Genomic DNA, 21,438 nt, shown 5'->3' with positions numbered 1-21,438 from the left:
ATGCTTTTCTGCAATAGGGACAGGACGACTGCACCGTATTGAGGGGAAGATGGATGGGGCCATGTATCGCGAGATCTTGGCCAACAACCTCCTTCCCTCAGTAAGAGCATTGAAGATGGGTCGTGGCTGGGTCTTCCAGCATGACAACGACCCGAAACACACAGCCAGGGCAACTAAGGAGTGGCTCCGTAAGAAGCATCTCAAGGTCCTGGAGTGGCCTAGCCAGTCTCCAGACCTGAACCCAATAGAAAATCTTTGGAGGGAGCTGAAAGTCCGTATTGCCCAGCGACAGCCCCGAAACCTGAAGGATCTGGAGAAGGTCTGTATGGAGGAGTGGGCCAAAATCCCTGCTGCAGTGTGTGCAAACCTGGTCAAGACCTACAGGAAACGTATGATCTCTGTAATTGCAAACAAAGGTTTCTGTACCAAATATTAAGTTCTGCTTTTCTGATGTATCAAATACTTATGTCATGCAATAAAATGCAAATGAATTACTTAAAAATCATACAATGTGATTTTCTGGATTTTTGTTTTAGATTCCGTCTCTCACAGTTGAAGTGTACCTATGATAAAAATTACAGACCTCTACATGCTTTGTAAGTAGGAAAACCTGCAAAATCGGCAGTGTATCAAATAATATATACAGAAGATAGCCCTATTTGGTAAAAGACCAAGTCCATTTTATGGCAAGAACAGCTCAGATAAGCAAAGAGAAACGACAGTCCATCATTACTTTAAGATATGAAGGTCAGTCAATACGGAACATTTCAAGAACTTTGAAAGTTTCTTCAAGTGCAGTCGCAAAAACCATCAAGCGCTATGATGAAACTGGCTCTCATGAGGACCGCCACAGGAATGGAAGACCCAGATTTACCTCTGCTGCAGAGGATAAGTTCATTAGAGTTACCAGCCTCAGAAATTGCAGCCCACATAAATGCTTCACAGAGTTCAAGTAACAGACACATCTCAAAATCAACTGTTCGGAGGGGACTGTCTGAATCAGGCCTTCATGGTCGAATTGCTGCAAAAAAACCAATAATAAGAAGAGACCTGCTTGGGCCAAGAAACACGAGCAATGGACATTAGACCGGTGGAAATGTGTCCTTTGGTCTGGAGTCCAAATTTGAGATTTTTGGTTCCAACCACCGTGTCTTTGTGAGACGCGTGTTGGTGATCAGATGATCTCCACATGTGTAGTTCCCACCGTAAAGCATGGAGGAGGAGGTGTTATGGTGTGGGGAAGCTTTGCTGGTGACACTGTCAGTGATTTATTTAGAATTCAAGGCACATTTAACCATCATGACTACCACAGCATTCTGCAGCGATACGCCATCCCATCTTGTTTGCGCTTAGTGGGACTATCATTTGTTTTTCAACAGGACAATGACCCAAAACACACCACCAGGCTGTGTAAGAGTTATTTGGGGAGTGATTGAGTGCTGCATCAGATGAACTGACCTCCACAATCACCCAACCTCAACCCAATTGAGATGGTTTGGGATGAGTTGGATCGCAGAGTGAAGGAAAAGCAGCCAACAAGTGCTCAGCATACAGTATGTGGGAACTCCTTCAAGACTGTTGGAAAAGCATTCCAGGTGACTACCTCATGAAGCTGGTTGAGAGAATGCAAAGCTGTCATCAAGGCAAAGGGTGGCTATTTGAAGAATCTCAAATATAACATATATTTTGATTTGTTTAACACTTTTTTGGTTACTACATGATTTTATATGTGTTATTTCATAGTTTTGATGTCTTAATCTACAATGTAGAAAATAGTAAAAATAAAGAGAAATACTTGTGTGTGTCCAAACTTTTGACTGGTACTTCTGAGCTGAGTGCATTCGGTAAGTATTCAGACCACTTCCCTTTTTCCACCTTTTGTTACATTACATCCTTATTCTAAAATCGATTAAATAATAAAATTCCCTCATTAATCTACACAACAATACCCCATGATGTGAAACAGGTTTTTAGAAATGTTTGCAAATGTATATAAAAATAAAAAAATAAACTTATTTACATAAGTATTCACACCCTTTGTTCTGAGACTTGAAATTGAGCTCAGGTGCATCCAGTTTCCATTGATCATCCTTGAGATGTTTCTACAACTAGATTGGATTCCACCTGTGGTAAAGTCAATTGATTGGACATGATTTGGAAAGGCACACACCTGTCTATATATGGTCCCACAGTTGACAGTGCATGTCAGAGCAAAAACCAAGCCATGAGGTCTAAGGAATTGTCCGTAGAACGCCAAGACAGGATTGTGTCGAGGCACAGATCTGGGGAAGGGTACCAAAAAATATCTGCAGCATTGAAGGTCCCCAAGAACACAGTGGCCTCCATCATTCTTAAATGGAAGAAGTTTGGAACCACTTCCTAGAGCTGGCCGCCTGGCCAAACTGAGCAATCAGGGGGATAAGGGCCTTGGCCAGGGAGGTGACCAAGAACCCAATGGTCACTGACAGAGCTGCAGAGTTCCTCTGTGGAGATGGGAGAACCTTCCAGAAGGACAACCATCTCTGCAGCACTCCACCAATCAGGCCTTTATGGTAGAGTGGTCAGACGGAAGCCACTCCTCAATATAAGGCACATGACAGCCCACTTGGTGTTTGCCAAAAGGCACCTAAAGGACTCTCAGACCATGAGAAGGAAGATTCTCTGGTCTGATGAAACCAAGATTGAACTCTTTGGCCTGAATGCCAAGCATCACGTCTGGAAGAAACCTGGCACCATTCCTACGTTGAAGCATGGTGGTGGCAGTATGTGCGGATGTTTTTAAGCTGCAGGGACTGGGAGACTAGTCAGGATTGAGGGAAAGATGAACGGAGCAAAGTACAGAGAGATCCTTGATGAAAACCTGCTCCAGAGCGCTCAAGACTCAGACTGGGGCGAAGGTTCACCTTCCTACAGGACAACGACCCTAAGCACACAGCCAAGACAACGCAGGAGTGGCTTCGGGACAAGTCTCTGAATGTCCTTGAGTGGCCAAGCCAGAGCCCGGACTTGAACCCGATCGAACATCTCAGGAGAGACCTGAAAATAGCTGTGCAGCGACGCTCCCCATCTAACCTAACAGAGCTTGAGAGGTTCTGCAGTGAAGAATGGGAGAAACTCCCCAAATACAGGTGCGCCAAGCTTGTAGCGTCATACCCAAGAAGACTCAAGGTTGTAATCGCTGCCAAAGGTGCTTCAACAAAGTACTGAGTAAAGGGTCTGAATACTTATGTAAATGTGATTTTTTGCAGATATTTCAAAAAACCTGGTTTTGTTTTGTCATTATGGGGTATTGTAGACTTGAAATGTAGGCTAATTATTTATGTACATTTCATACACTTATGTTTTTCTTAAGAGAATAGCTACTGTTTTTCAAAAACATTTAATTGGCTATTTTGGTTAATGTCCTTGGTGCCCTAATAGATGGCCTTGTTGCCCTGGCAGATTGGGCATCTACTACTTGAAGGCCAAATGGCATTGCCCCTAAAATCACGAAATTCCAGGCCTGGTCGGGGGATTAACCATAAATAAGCATATCCTGTAGCCGTACTACAACACCTTTTTTGTTTTTATACGCGAGGTGAGGTCTTCGCGACTAATCTAAAAACACACACAGGTTCTTTAACATCAAGGAGTGGAGCATGGGGATAATAGGTAGCGATCAACAATCATTTATTTTCTTTCTAAGTTATATCTTCTTCAGCTCCAGTTACATGTTCATTGGAAGCTCTCATACACAGGACATAAACATGTTATATGTACAAATCCACAATTCAATAGAGACCTGAGCCATGGCATAACTCAGATCAGATCAATATTACTCACGGTCAAAGAACATGTGCTGTGCAACACCTCATGAGGGTGTGCCCAGGAAGAAGGAGAACGGGTCCAACTGGTAACACACTTATGATCCACTTCTGAATATGGACTAGCCCAATGCTGCCGCTCCTGTTCTGCCTGCGCACGCCAACCTTGTCATGGTAATGGGAATCAGCCAGGTTATATACTGAAGGCCACGCATTTAATTACAATCACACACACCTGGCACTGACAGACGTACAAGGCTGCATTCAACTCAACAGTTAAACACTGTTACAATAATACTTTTCACACTACAACCATATTTGCATAAATCCCAATGCATTTCAATGGCCATAGACTTGAATGGGAAACGGTCTTCCGCCGTTTAAGCTAGAAATGCCCTTCAAACTTAAAGCGGCAACCAGCAGTTGTAACAATAACAAAGAGTCCTCCCTGCCCCTGTTTCGGTAAAAAACGGAGAGATGCATAGACACAGCTATGGATGCAAGGACTGACCATCCATTATATCAAAAGTATAGGTTTAACCATGGTTTGATGCTATATAGTGTTTGTTTACATTTACTTTGTTTACAAACGTTGGAGTACAACAAGCTAATATTTTGGGTTCTGATGGTGTACGACAGTTGAACGCTCATGAGACATTTATAATTTATATTCTTCAAGAATCAATGGGTACATATCATTAATTTATGAGTAAAAAAATTGATGTAGCAACTGCAGATTACCCTTTTAAAACGTACAGACCGTTCTGCAATAGGTTGCTTGAATGCAGGTTTTGGATACCATTTATACTTTTTGAACTATAACCATTTTACATTTGCATGAAAGCTCTATAGACATGTCAATTTAGATTGCTTCAACACAGCTTTTTACTACCATAGTCCCAGTCGGTATTAGATAGAACACCTGCCTGTGGGGAAAACAACATGTGGTTACATAGGTTACCCCATTGGCTCACAGCAAAAAACGTAATCTTTTTCAAAAGCAATTTTCTTGTTGTCTGCTTGTTTTAGTTAATTACAAAACAACATTTAAGAAAAGTACAACAACATGTGTAAAGATGACTTTTCAACATTGCCTGCTCCAGAGGGTTCTCAACTACTTAGAAAAACATAATATTGTAGGGTTTCCCTCATGCCCCTTTTCATGACTGTGCTAGCAGCCACGTGAGTGAGCGCTAGCTAGCTACCGACTAGAACATTAAGCTAGCCAAGACCAACAACACAAACAAATGGACTATACAGCTACAAGTAGCGAGTGGAGTTACAAATGGACTATACTAAACATGTTAAATGTCTTACCTGTGATGTTTTTCCACACACACAGCTACGTGTGATGGACATCACCTTCCATAGGTCTATTTATTTGGCAAGACAGCTGTGCATGGCTGCATCTCACTGTAGTAGGCTATGTTTTGGTTATTTGGATCTCCATTCGCTTTTTGTTTACTGCTATTGTTTACCGTTTATGTAACTAGCCTAAATATAGATTGTGTCATGACTTTATCGACCTGATATTTTGTTTACTAGCCCTACTACTTGGTACCGCTGTTTTGTTCTGTTCGCATTCATTCGTTCGCATTCACAGTGTCGGTATTCTAAGCCAAACTGCTATTCAATATTTTTGTTTTCATGCATGAATAACTAGGCTACTACTTTCAGCATTTAGTTTGCATTATTTTGATAAGACAGCTGTGTGTACGGCTGCATGCACATAGCGTAATTCAACTATTACTAACAGCCTATCTATCTTGTAGCCTATATTCATTACCAAAACGGCCTTGCTTTAGTGTGTAGGGCACTGTCCATTGTGCTGATACAGCGCAGCGTAGATTGGCGCGAAATCTGTAGCCTACCTGTCACTTCAAAAGCACTCAATGATCTTGGAGTCTCAGCATTTGAACTTTATGTTTATTGTGGTATAGCATGATATAAGCATTATTGAATTTAATTCCAATGCAAGAACCCAAAACATTGTGCCCCCTCGCCGGTTTCAACTTCCCCTTAGTCACTTTATCCTGGCACTGAGTCTACTCCTGCGAGTCCTACCCATCGCCGGCAGGTAAAATCAAATCAAACGCTGTGTGTGGTGAACCTTGGAAGGAACCACTTACTAGGGAGAATAGGGGGGGTACTCTTTGCCTGGTCCACTGAGGGTGCCCCCTCCGCAAAATACCGCTGACATATTTTTAAAAATAAATAATTATGCTCAAATAAGTTTAGTAATGAATTTAACATCTGAAATCACATCTGAGGGGGCACTTGCCCTTGTGCCCCCTATGGGCATGACGCCTCTGACTATAACTAACACATATCCTATGAAAACCCTATTACTACCACTGCCATTACTACTGCCGTCTGTACCATTACCACTACTACTATTATTTCACAACCATAAATACTTCAAGACTAGCAAGCACACCACATTTACTTCAGTAAATGTATTTTTCTAGTTTTATTTTGTTATTTTATTAGGATCCCCGTTAGCTTTTGCTATTGCAACAGCTACTCTTCCTGGGGATCCACAGAAAGCATAAAACATGACATAATACAGAATATTAATAGACAAAAACAGATCAAGGACAGAGGTATGTACATTTAAAATAAGAATATGGAAGGTCCTGTACTAACATAATGCTAAAAAAAACAGAGACCTATACTATAGGCTTAGATTCAGTAGCATCTTTCAATTACACGCTTGCATACATACAGTACATACAGGTAACTGCCAAAATAAAGGAAACGCCAACATAAAGTATCTTAATTGGGTGTTGGGCCACCACGAGCCAAAATAACTTCAATGCGCCTTGGCAAAGATTCTACAACTGCCTCGAACTATATTGGAGGGATGCGACAACATGACGAGGTGAAAACTCTGTTGATGTGCCATTGAGCAAGGCACTTAACCCTAATTTGCTCCAGGGGCGCCATACTACTATGTCTGACACTGTAAAAAAACAAATTTTACTGCCCATATCTAGTGTATGTGACAATAAAACATATTTGTTTTGTATATTTCCTAAAGAAATTCCATCATTTGGTGTTTTGCTGATGGTGTTGGAAAACACTGTCTCAGGCACCACTCCAGAATCTCCAATAAGAGTTCAATTTGATTAAATTGGGTATTGATCATGATCCGGCCTCAATTAGAAAAGGGGACCGTCTTAAACACCTAAACCAAAGGGAACGTTTTTGGATTTACAAACTACAGGCCACTAAACACCCTGGTTTAAATGAAGATATGGATTTCTCACTTTTCCTGTAGGGTCGTGAGAGGTCCCTTTGCTGTCATCTAGTGGACATATTGCTCTATTGCCCTCAGCTATGTTTAGACTGCTTTGGTCCATGTTTGCTGTGATCTAGTGTACTATAAAATAGATGCCTCTCCTATTCTTACCACTTTGCCCAGTCATATTCAAGGTTAGAACTACTTTTCTAGGGGTTCTGATGCTTCTAGCCTTGATTTGCATTTTGATAACATATCTACAGTATTTTACTTTTTAATGTGTAAAGTATTGCTTACTAGGTGTTGTCCAATGAATTCTGTAAGCACTCCCTCTTCAAATCAGGGTTGATTGGAAAACGCTGTTCAAAAGAGGACATTGTATTATCATATCTTTGTACTCCCTGACGACAGCCATGCAGCCGAAACGCGTCAGAGTTTTTAATCTTTGTTTCCATTGAACATGCCATACAAATAAAGGCATTTTAATTAATTATATGAAGAGTGCCTTGGTCCTCTTTTCCTTTTGAAGAGTTCAATTAGATTGGTGACTGAGATGGTCATGGCATATGGTTTACATCATTTTCATGCTCATCAAACCATTCAGTGACCCCTCAAGCCCTGTGGTTGTGGGCATTGCCATCCTATGGGGGCATAGTTTTGGTAGCCAAAATAATGGCCAGCCCAGCATTTTTATAGCATGATGGGATGTTAATTGATTAATTAACTTAGGAAGCACACCTGTGTGGAAGCACCTGCTTTCACTATATTTTCCCTCATTTACTCAAGCGTTTCCATTATTTTGGCAGTTACCTGTACATCAGTTTACATATACATACAGTGGGGAAAAAAAGTATTTAGTCAGCCACCAATTGTGCAAGTTCTCCCACTTAAAAAGATGAGAGAGGCCTGTCATTTTCATCATATGTACACGTCAACTATGACAGACAAATTGAGATTTTTTTTCTCAAGAAAATCACATTGTAGGATTTTTTATGAATTTATTTGCAAATTATGGTGGAAAATAAGTATTTGGTCACCTACAAACAAGCAAGATTTCTGGCTCTCACAGACGTGTAACTTCTTCTTTAAGAGGCTCCTCTGTCCTCCACTCGTTACCTGTATTAATGGCACCTGTTTGAACTTGTTATCAGTATAAAAGACACCTGTCCACAACCTCAAACAGTCACACTCCAAACTCCACTATGGCCAAGACCAAAGAGCTGTCAAAGGACACCAGAAACAAAATTGTAGACCTGCACCAGGCTGGGAAGACTGAATCTGCAATAGGTAAGCAGCTTGGTTTGAAGAAATCAACTGTGGGAGCAATTATTCGGAAATGGAAGACATACAAGACCACTGATAATCTCCCTCGATCTGGGGCTCCACGCAAGATCTCACCCCGTGGGGTCAAAATGATCACAAGAACGGTGAGCAAAAATCCCAGAACCACACGGGGGGACCTAGTGAATGACCTGCAGAGAGCTGAGACCAAAGTAACAAAGCCTACCATCAGTAACACACTACGCCGCCAGGGACTCAAATCCTGCAGTGCCAGACGTGTCCCCTTGCTTAAGCCAGTACATGTCCAGGCCCATCTGAAGTTTTCTAGAGTGCATTTGGATGATCCAGAAGAGGATTGGGAGAATGTCATATGGTCAGATGAAACCAAAATAGAACTTTTTGGTAAAAACTCAACTCGTCGTGTTTGGAGGACAAAGAATGCTGAGTTGCATCCAAAGAACACCATACCTACTGTGAAGCATGGGGGTGGAAACATCATGCTTTGGGGCAGTTTTTCTGGAAAGGGACCAGGACGACTGATCCGTGTAAAGGAAAGAATGAATGGGGCCATGTATCGTGAGATTTTGAGTGAAAACCTCCTTCCATCAGCAAGGGCATTGAAGATGAAACATGGCTGGGTCTTTCAGCATGACAATGATCCCAAACACACCGCCCGGGCAACGAAGGAGTGGCTTCGTAAGAAGCATTTCAAGGTCCTGGAGTGGCCTAGCCAGTCTCCAGATCTCAACCCCATAGAAAATCTTTGGAGGGAGTTGAAAGTCTGTGTTGCCCAGCGACAGCCCCAAAACATCACTGCTCTAGAGGAGATCTGCATGGAGGAATGGGCCAAAATACCAGCAACAGTGTGTGAAAAACCTTGTGAAGACTTACAGAAAACGTTTGACCTGTGTCATTGCCAACAAAGGGTATATAACAAAGTATTGAGAAACTTTTGTTATTGACCAAATACTTATTTTCCACCATAATTTGCAAATAAATTCATTAAAAATCCTACAATGTGATTTTCTGGATTTGTTTTTCTCATTTTGTCTGTCATAGTTGACGTGTACCTATGATGAAAATTACAGGCCTCTCTCATCTTTTTAAGTGGGAGAACTTGCACAATTGGTGGCTGACTAAATACTTTTTTTCCCCACTGTACACCTGATTTAGGTCAGATAGGGGAGAGGCGGTGTGCCGTGAGGTGTTGTTTTATTTGTTGTTGTTTTTGAGCACATTTTGCTGTTTGTTTGAGTAATTTGAGATGGAAGGGAGTTCCATGTAAACGTGGCTCTGTATAATACTGTGCGTTTCCTTAAATTTGTTTTGGATTTGGGGACTACGAAGAGACCGCTGGTGGCATGTCTGGTAGGGGTAAGTATGTCTGTCAGAGCTGTATGTTATTTAATTATACAGACAACTTGGAATCTTTAACACAGTAATATTTCTCATAAAAACAAGAAGTGATGCAGTACATTTTTACTCTACTTTGAGCCAAGAGAGACTGGCATGCATCTTGTTGATATTGACCTTCTGTTTACAGTGAAGCGCAAGACATGCTGTTCTGTTGTGAGCTGCAGCTTTCCTAGCTCCTTCTTTGTAGCTCCTGACCATATAACTGGGCAATAGATGTGATAGAACCAGAGCCTGCTGGACTTGTTTGGTCGAAAGTGGTGTTAAAAATGCACCATCACAGACAGACCCATCCCCATCTTTACAATAGAATCAAAATGCCTTGACCATGATCATTTACAGTGTACGGTAACACCAATAACTTTATTTTCCTCTACTTGATCAACAGCCACATCATTAATTACCAGATTCAGCTGAGGTCTAGTACAAATCATTCCCTGAGTGTGAATTATGCCGTCACATTCGGGGTGTCTCAATTCTTTTCACGGGACCTCCTATGGTGCACACTTTTTTTAATGGACCTAATAGTAAAGACGCCATTTAAGGATAATAATTGTTTTCTGAGTTTTTTTTTTTTTTTGGGGTTTTTTTTTTTTTTTGGGGGTGCATGAACACAACCAGTCATGATGTTTTCATCTTATTGTCAAACAAATCACTTCAAAAAGTAGACTACATGCGCATGTTCGTCCACTCCAAACTAATTGCAGCATTTTTTGTAGAAAGAAAAGTTGGGACACCTGAAAAGGGGCTGAGATATGGGACTTTCCCAGGATGACAAGTGCATCCCAATAACTGTGCAGCCACATGGAATACATTTTTTTAAACCATGGCACAGAGGTGGGGGTGTATGTTAAATTTGGAATAAGCTTTTATTTTAATATTGACCACTGTAGCAGTACAAATTGATTTTTAAACAAATAGGAGAATGGTTGCATTATTTAGAACCCCCCCCCCCCCCCAAAGTTTGACTTTGTTGCATTTAGTGCGACTCATGTCTCATTCAGGGGGTCTGAGACCCACCTGGGCCCTCCGTAATTCGCACTCTGCTTTTAGTTTTCAATATGTTCAGGATTAGTTTATTACTAGGCACCCATTCTAAAACTGACTGCAACTCTTTGTTTAGGGTTGCAGTGATTTTGCAAGTGTGGGTGCTGACATGTATAAATCAAATTTCAAATGTTATTGGTCACATACACATATTTTGCAGATGTTATAGTATAGTGTTGAATCATCTGTGCGCATAGGCTTTGTTTAAGGCTAATGGTAGATCATTAGTGAAAACAGTAAAGGTCCAAGAAGGCTCCCTTGTGGAATACCACACTTTTTACATTAGAGAAGTTCCAATTAAAGTAAAACCCCTCTGTTCTATTAGATACATACTGTAGCTTTCTATCCATGATATGGCAGATGTAAAGTTTTTTCAATAACAAATTATGATCAATGATATCAAAAGCAGCACTGAAGTCTAACAATACAACTCCCACAATCTTCTTCATTCAGACAATCAACAGTAATTTGTGTCAGTGCAGTACATGTTGAGTGCCCTTCCCTATAAGGATGCTGAAAGTCAGTTCCATAAATTTACTGAGAACTGGCAGCAAGCTGATTGGTCGGATGTTAGAGCAAGTAAAGGGAGCTTTACCATTGCTGGGTAGTGGAATCACTTCAGCATCTCTTCAGAATTGTGGACAAATACTTTTCACAAGACTCACATTAAAGATATGGCAAATAGGAGTTGCAATATATTTAATATGTGCCAATTAGTAATGCAATCAGGTGTAATCCAATGTTTTTGGTTTGTGTGTGACCTTGTTTTTATGTGTGTTTAGGTACAAGCTCTCTACCCGGCCAGTGTACAGAGAAAAGCAGAATATCTTCACCGCCCTGTTGTGGAGGTGCTGCACAGGACACGGAGGGGAGAACTGCGAGGAAACGGGTACTGATACAGAGCTACACACAACTGATACACACATGGTATAAGAAGTAAACTTATGGTGCAATATGCCTCCACAGGCCTACTCTAGATTTTCTCCTATATTAGTAAAGTTATCTCAAGCAGATTTCCTGTGTGTGAAATTGCCCTTAACTCTGCGAGACGGACCGGCTTGGAAATTAATGTGTTTACGAAAACTATGGAACCAATAAAAGTAACACCCTCTCTCTGCACTCCTGCTCTCTTCCTCTTTTCCTATCTCCCCCTTCCCCAGTAGCTGATGGCCATATATCTGACCCTACAGACCCCACCATGGCAGGACGACCAGGACGACCACATCCAGGAGACACTGAGCCTCACCACACAGGTAGAGGTCTGCACATCTGACCCATCTGTTTACCTATTGGGGGGGGTGACTGGGTAAGCTGTCCTCAATCAAATGCCCCGTGCCGCCCTCTCTGACTCAAAAGGAATAAACGGAGGAAACGCCAGTGGCCCAGGAGAGCGACTGTGGGAAGTTCGTCACTTCCCGGGGGAGGGAGGAAAGGGTTTGTGAACTGTTCTCAGGACATCAAGCAAGGCCTTAAAAGGGTGTGTGACCCCATTCCATCCCAGCCTGCCCTACCCCCTCTAACTATGGCCCTCGCGTGTAGCTAGGAACCCAAACACACTGAGTCACCCGTGCACAAACACTGCCTGAGACACTAGGGACCTAAAAAGAACCCTCTGCCCTTTTGGGCCAGTTTTAGGTAAAAAACTAAGAGTCCAAAACAAAGACATAAAGTCCCCCGTTATCGGCTAGTCCGCTCTCAGTCCCTCCACGTCCCTTATTGAGAGGGCTTCCTAAACTGCAGAGGGCTCATATAATTAATTATTCACCACCACTGGAGTCCAATAGCTATTGTATTACACACACTAATCAAGCACACACACAGGGTTGGCTGAAGTGGGGTCAGAAGTGGTGGACAGAGAGCTAACCTAAGGCTATGTTTCTCAGGGTCAGGGGAGAGTTGTCTGCCCACTGACATAGCTACTGCTCTGTGGTCCTGTCCCAGTCCATGAGGAATCATATAACTACAATCCAAGTGCTGTGATCACAGTTCACATCAATAGATACAACAATGTGCCACTGGAGAAACAAGGACAAAGTGAGGTTAAACATCTTTACCTTGATAAAAGCCATGGTTGAAATCCCCCTTCTCCTAAAATTCTATCCATCTGTCTGTTATCTGTCTAGGCGCTCAGTCTAGACTCACCCACCAGCTTGAGCGGGAACAGAATGACTTCCAGGTGTCTGAGAATCCTCTGTACGAGAGCCATCCCTCAGAGGCTGACAACAACAACGACACACACACAGATCCCCGAGAGCCCCCCTCATACCCTCAACAGGCCCAGGAGCACATCCCTCACCATAGCTACGACCACCCCCACCACCCGCATCCCTACCCCAACCACCGCCCGCAGGACTTCAATCATGGAGGTAAGTTGGGACCCTAGAATCACCAGTACTGTACTAACATCATGTTAATCACACTGGGCAAAAGTTAGGGGAACGTTAGGAAGCCTGGTTAAATGTTATGTTAGGACCACCATGACCAGGATTGTGACTGTGCTTTAGGAGGTAGAATGTTTTCACCACTGCCAAAATCGGGGCCATGAAAAGGAGGCACTGTTGTCATCGGCAACACCCCTAACATCATCTATCAACCTCTTTGAGACACTCTCATGCAAACACATGCTCACTCAATATCTCATACGCAATAACAAACCTGCAAGGAATGGGCCATTCAATGTCAATACAAAACAACTCTTTATACAGAACCAAAAGTGAAAATCAACAGCAAAATCCTGTCTCTAAGCTCCTGTTTAGCATGTTTACACTCCCAGCTCTTATTTATGCACACTGTCTGTCTCATCCACTTCCCCTGAGAGAAGTTGACCGGAGGAAGGCTTGACCAAGGAAAATACATGTAAGGGGGACTCCATTCCTCTGCAGTGACAATGCCTGCATAGTGTCCCCCCACCCCCGTCATTAGCTTCCTTGTCAGGAAATCCTCTCTTTCTTCTGGAAAAAATGTCCCCCCATACATTGTATACGGATGATGTAATCCACGATAGGATGGTGACATAAGGGGTCTAATATACTGTAGTGTGAGGTCTCATATTATAGCCACACACGGTAACATAGCCGCTGGAAGTAGGGGTGCTGGAGGTGCTGCAGCAGCCCCTGGTGGTGAAATCTTTAAAATGTAAGAATCATAAAAAATTATTACGATTTTTCATTGCGTTATTGATATAAATGATCATCGGTAGGTGTATGAGAGAGACAAAAACATGGGATATTTATAGCCTATATGGGCCCCATTCTGCAAGGAGAGCTCTCAGCTCTGTTTTGTAAGTATTGCGCTCATGATATGCTATTATCTATTCAGTTGTATGGGTTTGGAGTTGGACACGCGATCTGCTGTACGATAGACAGTTTAGTTTGAGTTGAGTCAGGTTTCTTTCTCTCCCTCTCTGTCCTTTCCCCTCTTCCATAAGCATCACGTGAGTTTCACGTTTGGGGAAGCAAATTTTCACCATAAAAATGCCTGCAACCATCTAATCTAGGCATATGAAAAGAGGAGACACAAATTATACAATATGATGTCCATCTAACCTGGAGGAGGAAATTATTGTCCAAGTGCCACTGAGAGTTCTGCAGCATCCCCTGATAAATCGAAATCCCCCCCAAATAATAATGTATATACAGCGGGGGAAAAAAAGTATTTAGTCAGCCACCAATTGTGCAAGTTCTCCCACTTAAAAAGATGAGAGAGGCCTGTAATTTTCATCATAGGTACACGTCAACTATGACAGACAAATTGAGGAAAAAAATCCAGAAAATCACATTGTAGGATTTTTTTTAATTTATTTGCAAATTATGGTGGAAAATAAGTATTTGGTCACCTACAAACAAGCAAGATTTCTGGCTCTCACAGACCTGTAACTTCTTCTTTAAGAGGCTCCTCTGTCCTCCACTCGTTACCTGTATTAATGGCACCTGTTTGAACTTGTTATCAGTATAAAAGACACCTGTCCACAACCTCAAACAGTCACACTCCAAACTCCACTATGGCCAAGACCAAAGAGCTGTCAAAGGACACCAGAAACAAAATTGTAGACCTGCACCAGGCTGGGAAGACTGAATCTGCAATAGGTAAGCAGCTTGGTTTGAAGAAATCAACTGTGGGAGCAATTATTAGGAAATGGAAGACATACAAGACCACTGATAATCTCCCTCGATCTGGGGCTCCACGCAAGATCTCACCCCGTGGGGTCAAAATGATCACAAGAACGGTGAGCAAAAATCCCAGAACCACACGGGGGGACCTAGTGAATGACCTGCAGAGAGCTGGGACCAAAGTAACAAAGCCTACCATCAGTAACACACTACGCCGCCAGGGACTCAAATCCTGCAGTGCCAGACGTGTCCCCCTGCTTAAGCCAGTACATGTCCAGGCCCGTCTGAAGTTTGCTAGAGTGCATTTGGATGATCCAGAAGAGGATTGGGAGAATGTCATATGGTCAGATGAAACCAAAATATAACTTTTTGGTAAAAACAACTCGTCGTGTTTGGAGGACAAAGAATGCCGAGTTGCATCCAAAGAACACCATACCTACTGTGAAGCATGGGGGTGGAAACATCATGCTTTGGGGCTGTTTTTCTGCAAAGGGACCAGGACGACTGATCCGTGTAAAGGAAAGAATGAATGGGGCCATGTATCGTGAGATTTTGAGTGAAAACCTCCTTCCATCAGCAAGGGCATTGAAGATGAAATGTGGCTGGGTCTTTCAGCATGACAATGATCCCAAACACACCGCCCGGGCAACGAAGGAGTGGCTTCGTAAGAAGCATTTCAAGGTCCTGGAGTGGCCTAGCCAGTCTCCAGACCTCAACCCCATAGAAAATCTTTGGAGGGAGTTGAAAGTCCGTGTTGCCCAGCGACAGTCCCAAAACATCACTGCTCTAGAGGAGATCTGCATGGAGGAATGGGCCAAGATACCAGCAACAGTGTGTGAAAACCTTGTGAAGACTTACAGAAAATGTTTGACCTGTGTCATTGCCAACAATGGGTATATAACAAAGTATTGAGAAACTTTTGTTATTGACCAAATACTTATTTTCCACCATAATTTGCAAATAAATTCATTAAAAATCCTAAAATGTGATTTTCTGGATATTTTTTTCTCATTTTGTCTGTCATAGTTGACGTGTACCTATGATGAAAATTACAGGCCTCTCATCTTTTTAAGTGGGAGAACTTGCACAATTGGTGGCTGACTAAATACTTTTTTCCCCCACTGTATATATATTATTTAAATAACTTATTTTCTCACAAAATGTGTGAACTAGGCCTTTATTACTCCTGTAAGAGCAGAAAAAAACACTAAACTGTTTGCCACTATGCAATGCTTTTCATAAAGGGGAATTTTCTTTCTTCACACCTGGCAGCACCGCCAACTCAAAACATCTTCCCCAGAAAAGTTGAGCCTCTAGTTTTTTGGGGTTGGTGGTAATACTTCACTTTTCCCATAGTGTTCCATCATCATCATATATGAATTACAGTGCTATGCACAGTGAGGAGAGTCATAGTTCTTGCTGTTGTGGTACATTCTCACTTCCTATGATCTTCTCCTTGTTTGGGAAAGACTCAACAGGCTAAGGCCATGACGTAAAGTCTGGATAAAGAAATTACTGATCTGACTTCTATCATGTCAGACTAAAGACAATCGGCCTACAGTTTATTTTTAGCATAGCAGGGAAATTGGTGAAGGGGCTAGCTAGAGTATGCTAGCCTGCACATCTATTTGAAAACACCACCTAACTACAGCACTACTTACCTACTTCTTTTGATCTGTGTGATCTTTTTTTTTACAGAACACAACCAACTCTTCGAACTTTGTACAACTCATGGCAGGGGGTGACCTGATACTTCCTCTCTCAGTATGACCACACTGTATGACCTCTGACCTCTTTGTGGCACAGCATGTGGGAAGAGTTTTTTCTGCCTGAATAAATGGAGGGTGTTTCCAATGTTATTAGAAAAACAAGCCCTGAATGATGAAAGGCCCTCCGATCACATAGATTACACTTTAGAGCACAAGCAGAAATAGCTCGGAGGGGGGTCTGGACTCTGTCCAGATATTAGGGTGACAGCGTAATAATTTTGACTCATTCCCAGGGGGCATAGCTACATGTGGGTGGGGGAATTCAATGTCACATACGCACTCATGCAGACGAGTATGCACACACACATGCAGGCACACACGCACATGCTTGTTTTACTATCCTTGTGGAGACCAAACCATTTATTCCTATTCAAAATCCTATTTTCCCTAACCTTAACCCTAATTGTAAACCTAACCCCTAAGCCTAAAATAGCATTTTTCTTTGTGAGAACTGGCAAAATGTTCCCACTTGTCTGAAATTTCCTTCACTATTCTTGAGAGGACTTCTTGTCAAGGATAGTAAAACTATAAACACGCACACATGCATGCACACGCACACCCCCCCACACAATTTCTAGGAGGAATGTGAGAATCCCTGGAGCCTGTAGCTTATCATTCTAAAAGGAACTGCGTCCATTAGGGCCGTCTCTGGGGTGCACAAACACTGCCACGAAACAAACCCATCCAACAGGGGAAATTAAATGTCAAAATATTGGTCTGGAAATAGCTATGCTCTGTGTTATTCCTATTTTTGGCAACTTGGCATTTTACTTTGGCTTCTTCAGCAAAAATAAATACAAATAAATTGTAGATTTCTTGAGACAAAAGGCACTCATAACTGTTCCTGAGAACTAATGGCACAACTGATATGAATGAATAGCTTTTATAAGAGAATACATTCTAACAGGTTTTGAAAAGGAGCCTTGCTATGCTCCTATACACATTGATGTTGGTGTACAGTTGTGGCATCATCTTAGCTTTGTGCACTGTTATGATTTACAAATATAAAGTCGATATGTCTAAAACTGAAAATGAGTCTTGTTCTGAATCCTTATACCGATTGACGTGAGTAAATATTATGCACTGACTTCCTGGTTTGTCTCTCAGACCCAATCAGGGATGAGGTGGAGGCTGTCGCTCTACTGCCCTACCCAGACTCCCTGTCTCCCCTCCCTCTGCCCCACATGATGGCCCTGCTGATGTCCCAGCTTCAGCCCATGTTGGATGGCTTCAACCGCACCTTGGAGCGCCTGACCTTGGAGGTAGGGGGTCTGTCCCGGGATGTGTCCCAGCTCCGGAGCTCTCAGTGGGATGTAAAGGAGGAGGCCCTGCGGGGTGCAGGTGCCGGAGAGGGTCCCGAGGCCTTTGAGGCTAAGCTGGAGCAGAGTTTCCAGGACATCAAGGAGGTGAGGAGGGAACTGGAGAGACAGAGAGCTGAGATGGCGGATAGGCTACACTCCCAGCATGCCATGCTGTACTATAATATCACCAACTTCAAGACAGACATCGACGCCAAGATCAAACACAACGACAAGATGTTACAGGTCAGTGAATCCCTCGTTACTGTATCTCATGACATGGTGATGAAACTATTTCATAATTACTAACTTCGAGACTTAGTTCCTCACTTATGTGTTAGTATCATACACTTTTAGACTTTTTATGGGCAATAAGTAAGAATGTTCTTCATGCCTTTCATATGTTTCCCGGGTAGGTTAATCTCCAGTCCATGAATGCCACCCTGTCAGACATGAAGCTCGAGCAGGAGCGTCTGAGTGAAGAGCTCCAGAGGGACCTGACCAGCCCAGGGGACAGGAGAGAACCCAGCCAGGTCCAGCCCAGTCAGGCCCAGCACCCTCCAGAGGACTCAGCAGTGTGGGAGTCTATCGCTCGTCTGGACAACAAGGTGGTCAACAACACAGTGAGGATGAATGCCCTGGTTGAAGACTTGGAGATAGCCAATGACAACGTCCTGGACCTGAAGAGGGGCTTGCGAGACCTCGAGGAGAACATTGCCCAAACGTGGAGGAACAGCCAGATCCAGTTCATGGAGACGGGCCTGGAGGTGGAGGCGGCTAAAGTAGCCGTGCTGAACCGCGTCAATGAGCTGGCCAGCAACCTAACCATCCGCTCGGAGCAGCTGCAGGAAATGGAGACTGACATAGACTACCTGTACACGCAGTTCTACAAGAACGTCAGCGCTGCCAAAGACTGTGACTGCAAGGCATTCACCGCCACCATCTCCCGCTTGGAGCAGGGTCTGACCAACGTCACAGAGCTGGCCAACGACAACCGGCTGGCCCTGGATGGGAGTACCGATGCTGGGTCGGAGCGCTGGAGTCCCTCTGTGGAGGACATCTACCAGGGGTTGGATCACGTCAAGGCCTCCCTGGCCTTTGAGCAAGAGAAGAGCAGGACTCTCCACCACAATATGACCCAGCTGCTGGCCTCCTTCCTGGACAGCCAGAGGGACGTGCTCAGCCTGCGGGAGAGCGACGAGCGGTTGGTGGCTGAGATGCGTCACCTCTCCAGCTCCTTCTCTTCTCTGTTGAAGGACACCATCCGCCACAATGATGTGCTGGAGATGCTCCTGGGGGAGGAGGTGATGGAGTTCATGGACTGGCCCCTAAGCAACCAGGAGGCACACTCCATCCCTGCACTGCAGGAGAGGCTCCGCCACATACAGGAACAGATCAGGGGCCAGAACCTCAGCCTCACCTCCCTGCTGGAGGCCGCCCAGGCAGGGGAGGTCCCAGCCTCAGATGAGCCCTCTGCGATGGTAGACTTGGCCTCCCGCGGCCTGAAGAGGAGGAGTGGAGACCAGAGGCGTGACCACCTCATGGTCTCAGCAGCCTCTGACGACCGGCAAGACTACTCAGACAGTGACCTGTGGAGCCTTGAGAAAGCAGTGGAGGAGCTGGGGGAGAAGGTCCACAGGCTGGAGTACAGGCCTTGCTCTGCCAGCTGCAACAACACCAAAGATAGCGCCAAACTGCAGGCAGAGGTGGCCTGGCTTAGGAGGGGTTTAGAGAATCATTTGCGTCTCTTCAAGAATGTTTTCAGTAACCCAGAGGGGCTGGCCGACTCAGAGAGCACCCTGGACTTGGACCAGCTATGGGCCCTGATGAAGAGGAAGGAGGGGAAGAGACAGAGGAAGCGCAATAACAACAAAGAGGGACTCAAAGACCATATTGGAGACAGAGCTAACTTTCGCAGCAGGAGGGATACATCAGGTAGGCATCAATCTATGAAAGACAAAAACACACTATCATATCTACCTCTCAATCATGCTGGGCTACATTTCTTTCTAACCTCCACTAAGACCGGAATTGCACTTTAAACTGTATAAAAATAAAGATAATCAGAGATCTATACAGTGAAACACCCTCAAGTCAGTATTCGCAATGGGTTAAAACAGGAGTTGCTTAGCATGACTGAGAGAATCAACACAAGACTGCCCCCTGGTGAACAAATTTTTTTAGTTCAGGCTTATAAGTGGTCTAAGCAGAAGTAAAGTGAGTGTCTATGGGTTACACGCATTTCGCTACACCCTCAATAACATCTGCTAAATATGTGTATGCGACCAATATTTTTTTTTCTATTTGATACTGCCCATGAACAGTTAGCAGATAACAGCTGATAATTCACTGTCTCTTCTCTTTCAGTGCTATCCAAGCTGGGGGACAGTCCCCTGATGTTTCTGGCCAGAAGCATACAGCGCAGCAGACCAAGTGAAAGCAGCCTGCTGGTGTTTGAGGACACATCCCTAAACCTCGGCCAGATGTACTCAACTCACACTGGGATGTTCCAAGCACCTTTGGCAGGAGTCTACCTCTTCGTGCTGACACTGAACTTTAAACCTGGCCCTTCGCTGTCTGGGCTGAGGAGAGAGAACAGTGAGCTGGCTGCCACTCTGCATCAGGACAAGATGGCATTGTTTGGCCCCGTCACCCGTATGTGTCTCCTACAGCTGCGGCAGGGAGAGGAGCTCCACCTTGAACTGTATGAGGGGACTCTGGTGACTGATGACCCCAAAGACAACACCTTCGCTGGGCTTCTGCTTTATCAGACCAACTGAGGAAGCTGGGGCTGCTCTGTATAGTCAGAGGAGAGATGTTGGACTGAGAGCAATCAATCACTAGACTGAAAGCCGCTATGCCACCTGTGTTTCAATCCCTTGCATTGATATTGGGAGGGGGAGTGTATGTAGAAGGTTCAGGGAGTATAAACATTTGTCATACAGTATACCACTTAAAGCATTGCAACACACCTTCCCTGAAGTTATTCTAGGTTGTTATAAGGGAAACAGGAACATTTGAGCATTCTAGACCATAAAACTATGTTCTATAGAAACACTGACTCACAGAATATAAGGTGGGCTCTTTAAGATATATCACATGCTCCCCTCCATGCTACCATAATACATGGCTTTCAGTGCTTTATGACTGCAACATTTCTAATACAGTGCCGTGAAAAAGTATTTGCCACCTTTGAAATGTTCTCTACTTTTGCATATTTCTGATACTGAATGTTATCAGATCTTCAACCAAAACCTAATATTAGATAAAGGGAACCTGAGTGAACAAATAACACAATTACATACTTATTTCATAAACAAAAGTAATGCAACACTCAATGCACCTGTGTGAAAAAGTAATTGCACCCTTACACTCAATAACTGGTTGTGGCACCTTTAGCTGCAATGACTCCAACCAAATGCTTCCTGTAGTTTTTGATCAGTCTCTCACATCGCTGTGGAGGAATTTTGGCCCACT

The 21,438-nt window shown here is 43.6% G+C and overlaps 1 protein-coding gene across 2 annotated transcripts in view; it reads left to right on the top strand.

The window, feature by feature from the left end:
• Positions 1-21,194, top strand: part of LOC121569765 (multimerin-2) — a 49,907-nt gene extending 28,713 nt beyond the window's left edge. Inside the window, exons 3-8 of one of the 2 annotated variants that reach the window (XM_041880953.1) lie at positions 11,568-11,674; positions 11,946-12,038; positions 12,909-13,151; positions 17,771-18,207; positions 18,378-19,896; positions 20,329-21,194. In XM_041880953.1, the coding sequence (XP_041736887.1) occupies positions 11,568-11,674; positions 11,946-12,038; positions 12,909-13,151; positions 17,771-18,207; positions 18,378-19,896; positions 20,329-20,741 (2,812 nt within the window). In that variant the 3' untranslated portion in view covers positions 20,742-21,194. Of the gene's footprint in view, positions 1-11,567; positions 11,675-11,945; positions 12,045-12,908; positions 13,152-17,770; positions 18,208-18,377; positions 19,897-20,328 lie in introns of both variants that reach the window. The other variant, XM_041880946.1, reaches the window with a different exon arrangement.
• Positions 21,195-21,438: the final 244 nt, after the last annotated feature.

The sequence above is a fragment of the Coregonus clupeaformis genome, chromosome 1 (genome assembly GCF_020615455.1).
Source record: "Coregonus clupeaformis isolate EN_2021a chromosome 1, ASM2061545v1, whole genome shotgun sequence".
NCBI classification, from domain to species: Eukaryota; Metazoa; Chordata; class Actinopteri; order Salmoniformes; family Salmonidae; genus Coregonus; species Coregonus clupeaformis.
Note: the sequence above shows the minus strand (reverse complement) of the source record. Positions and strands in the feature narration are given on the sequence as shown.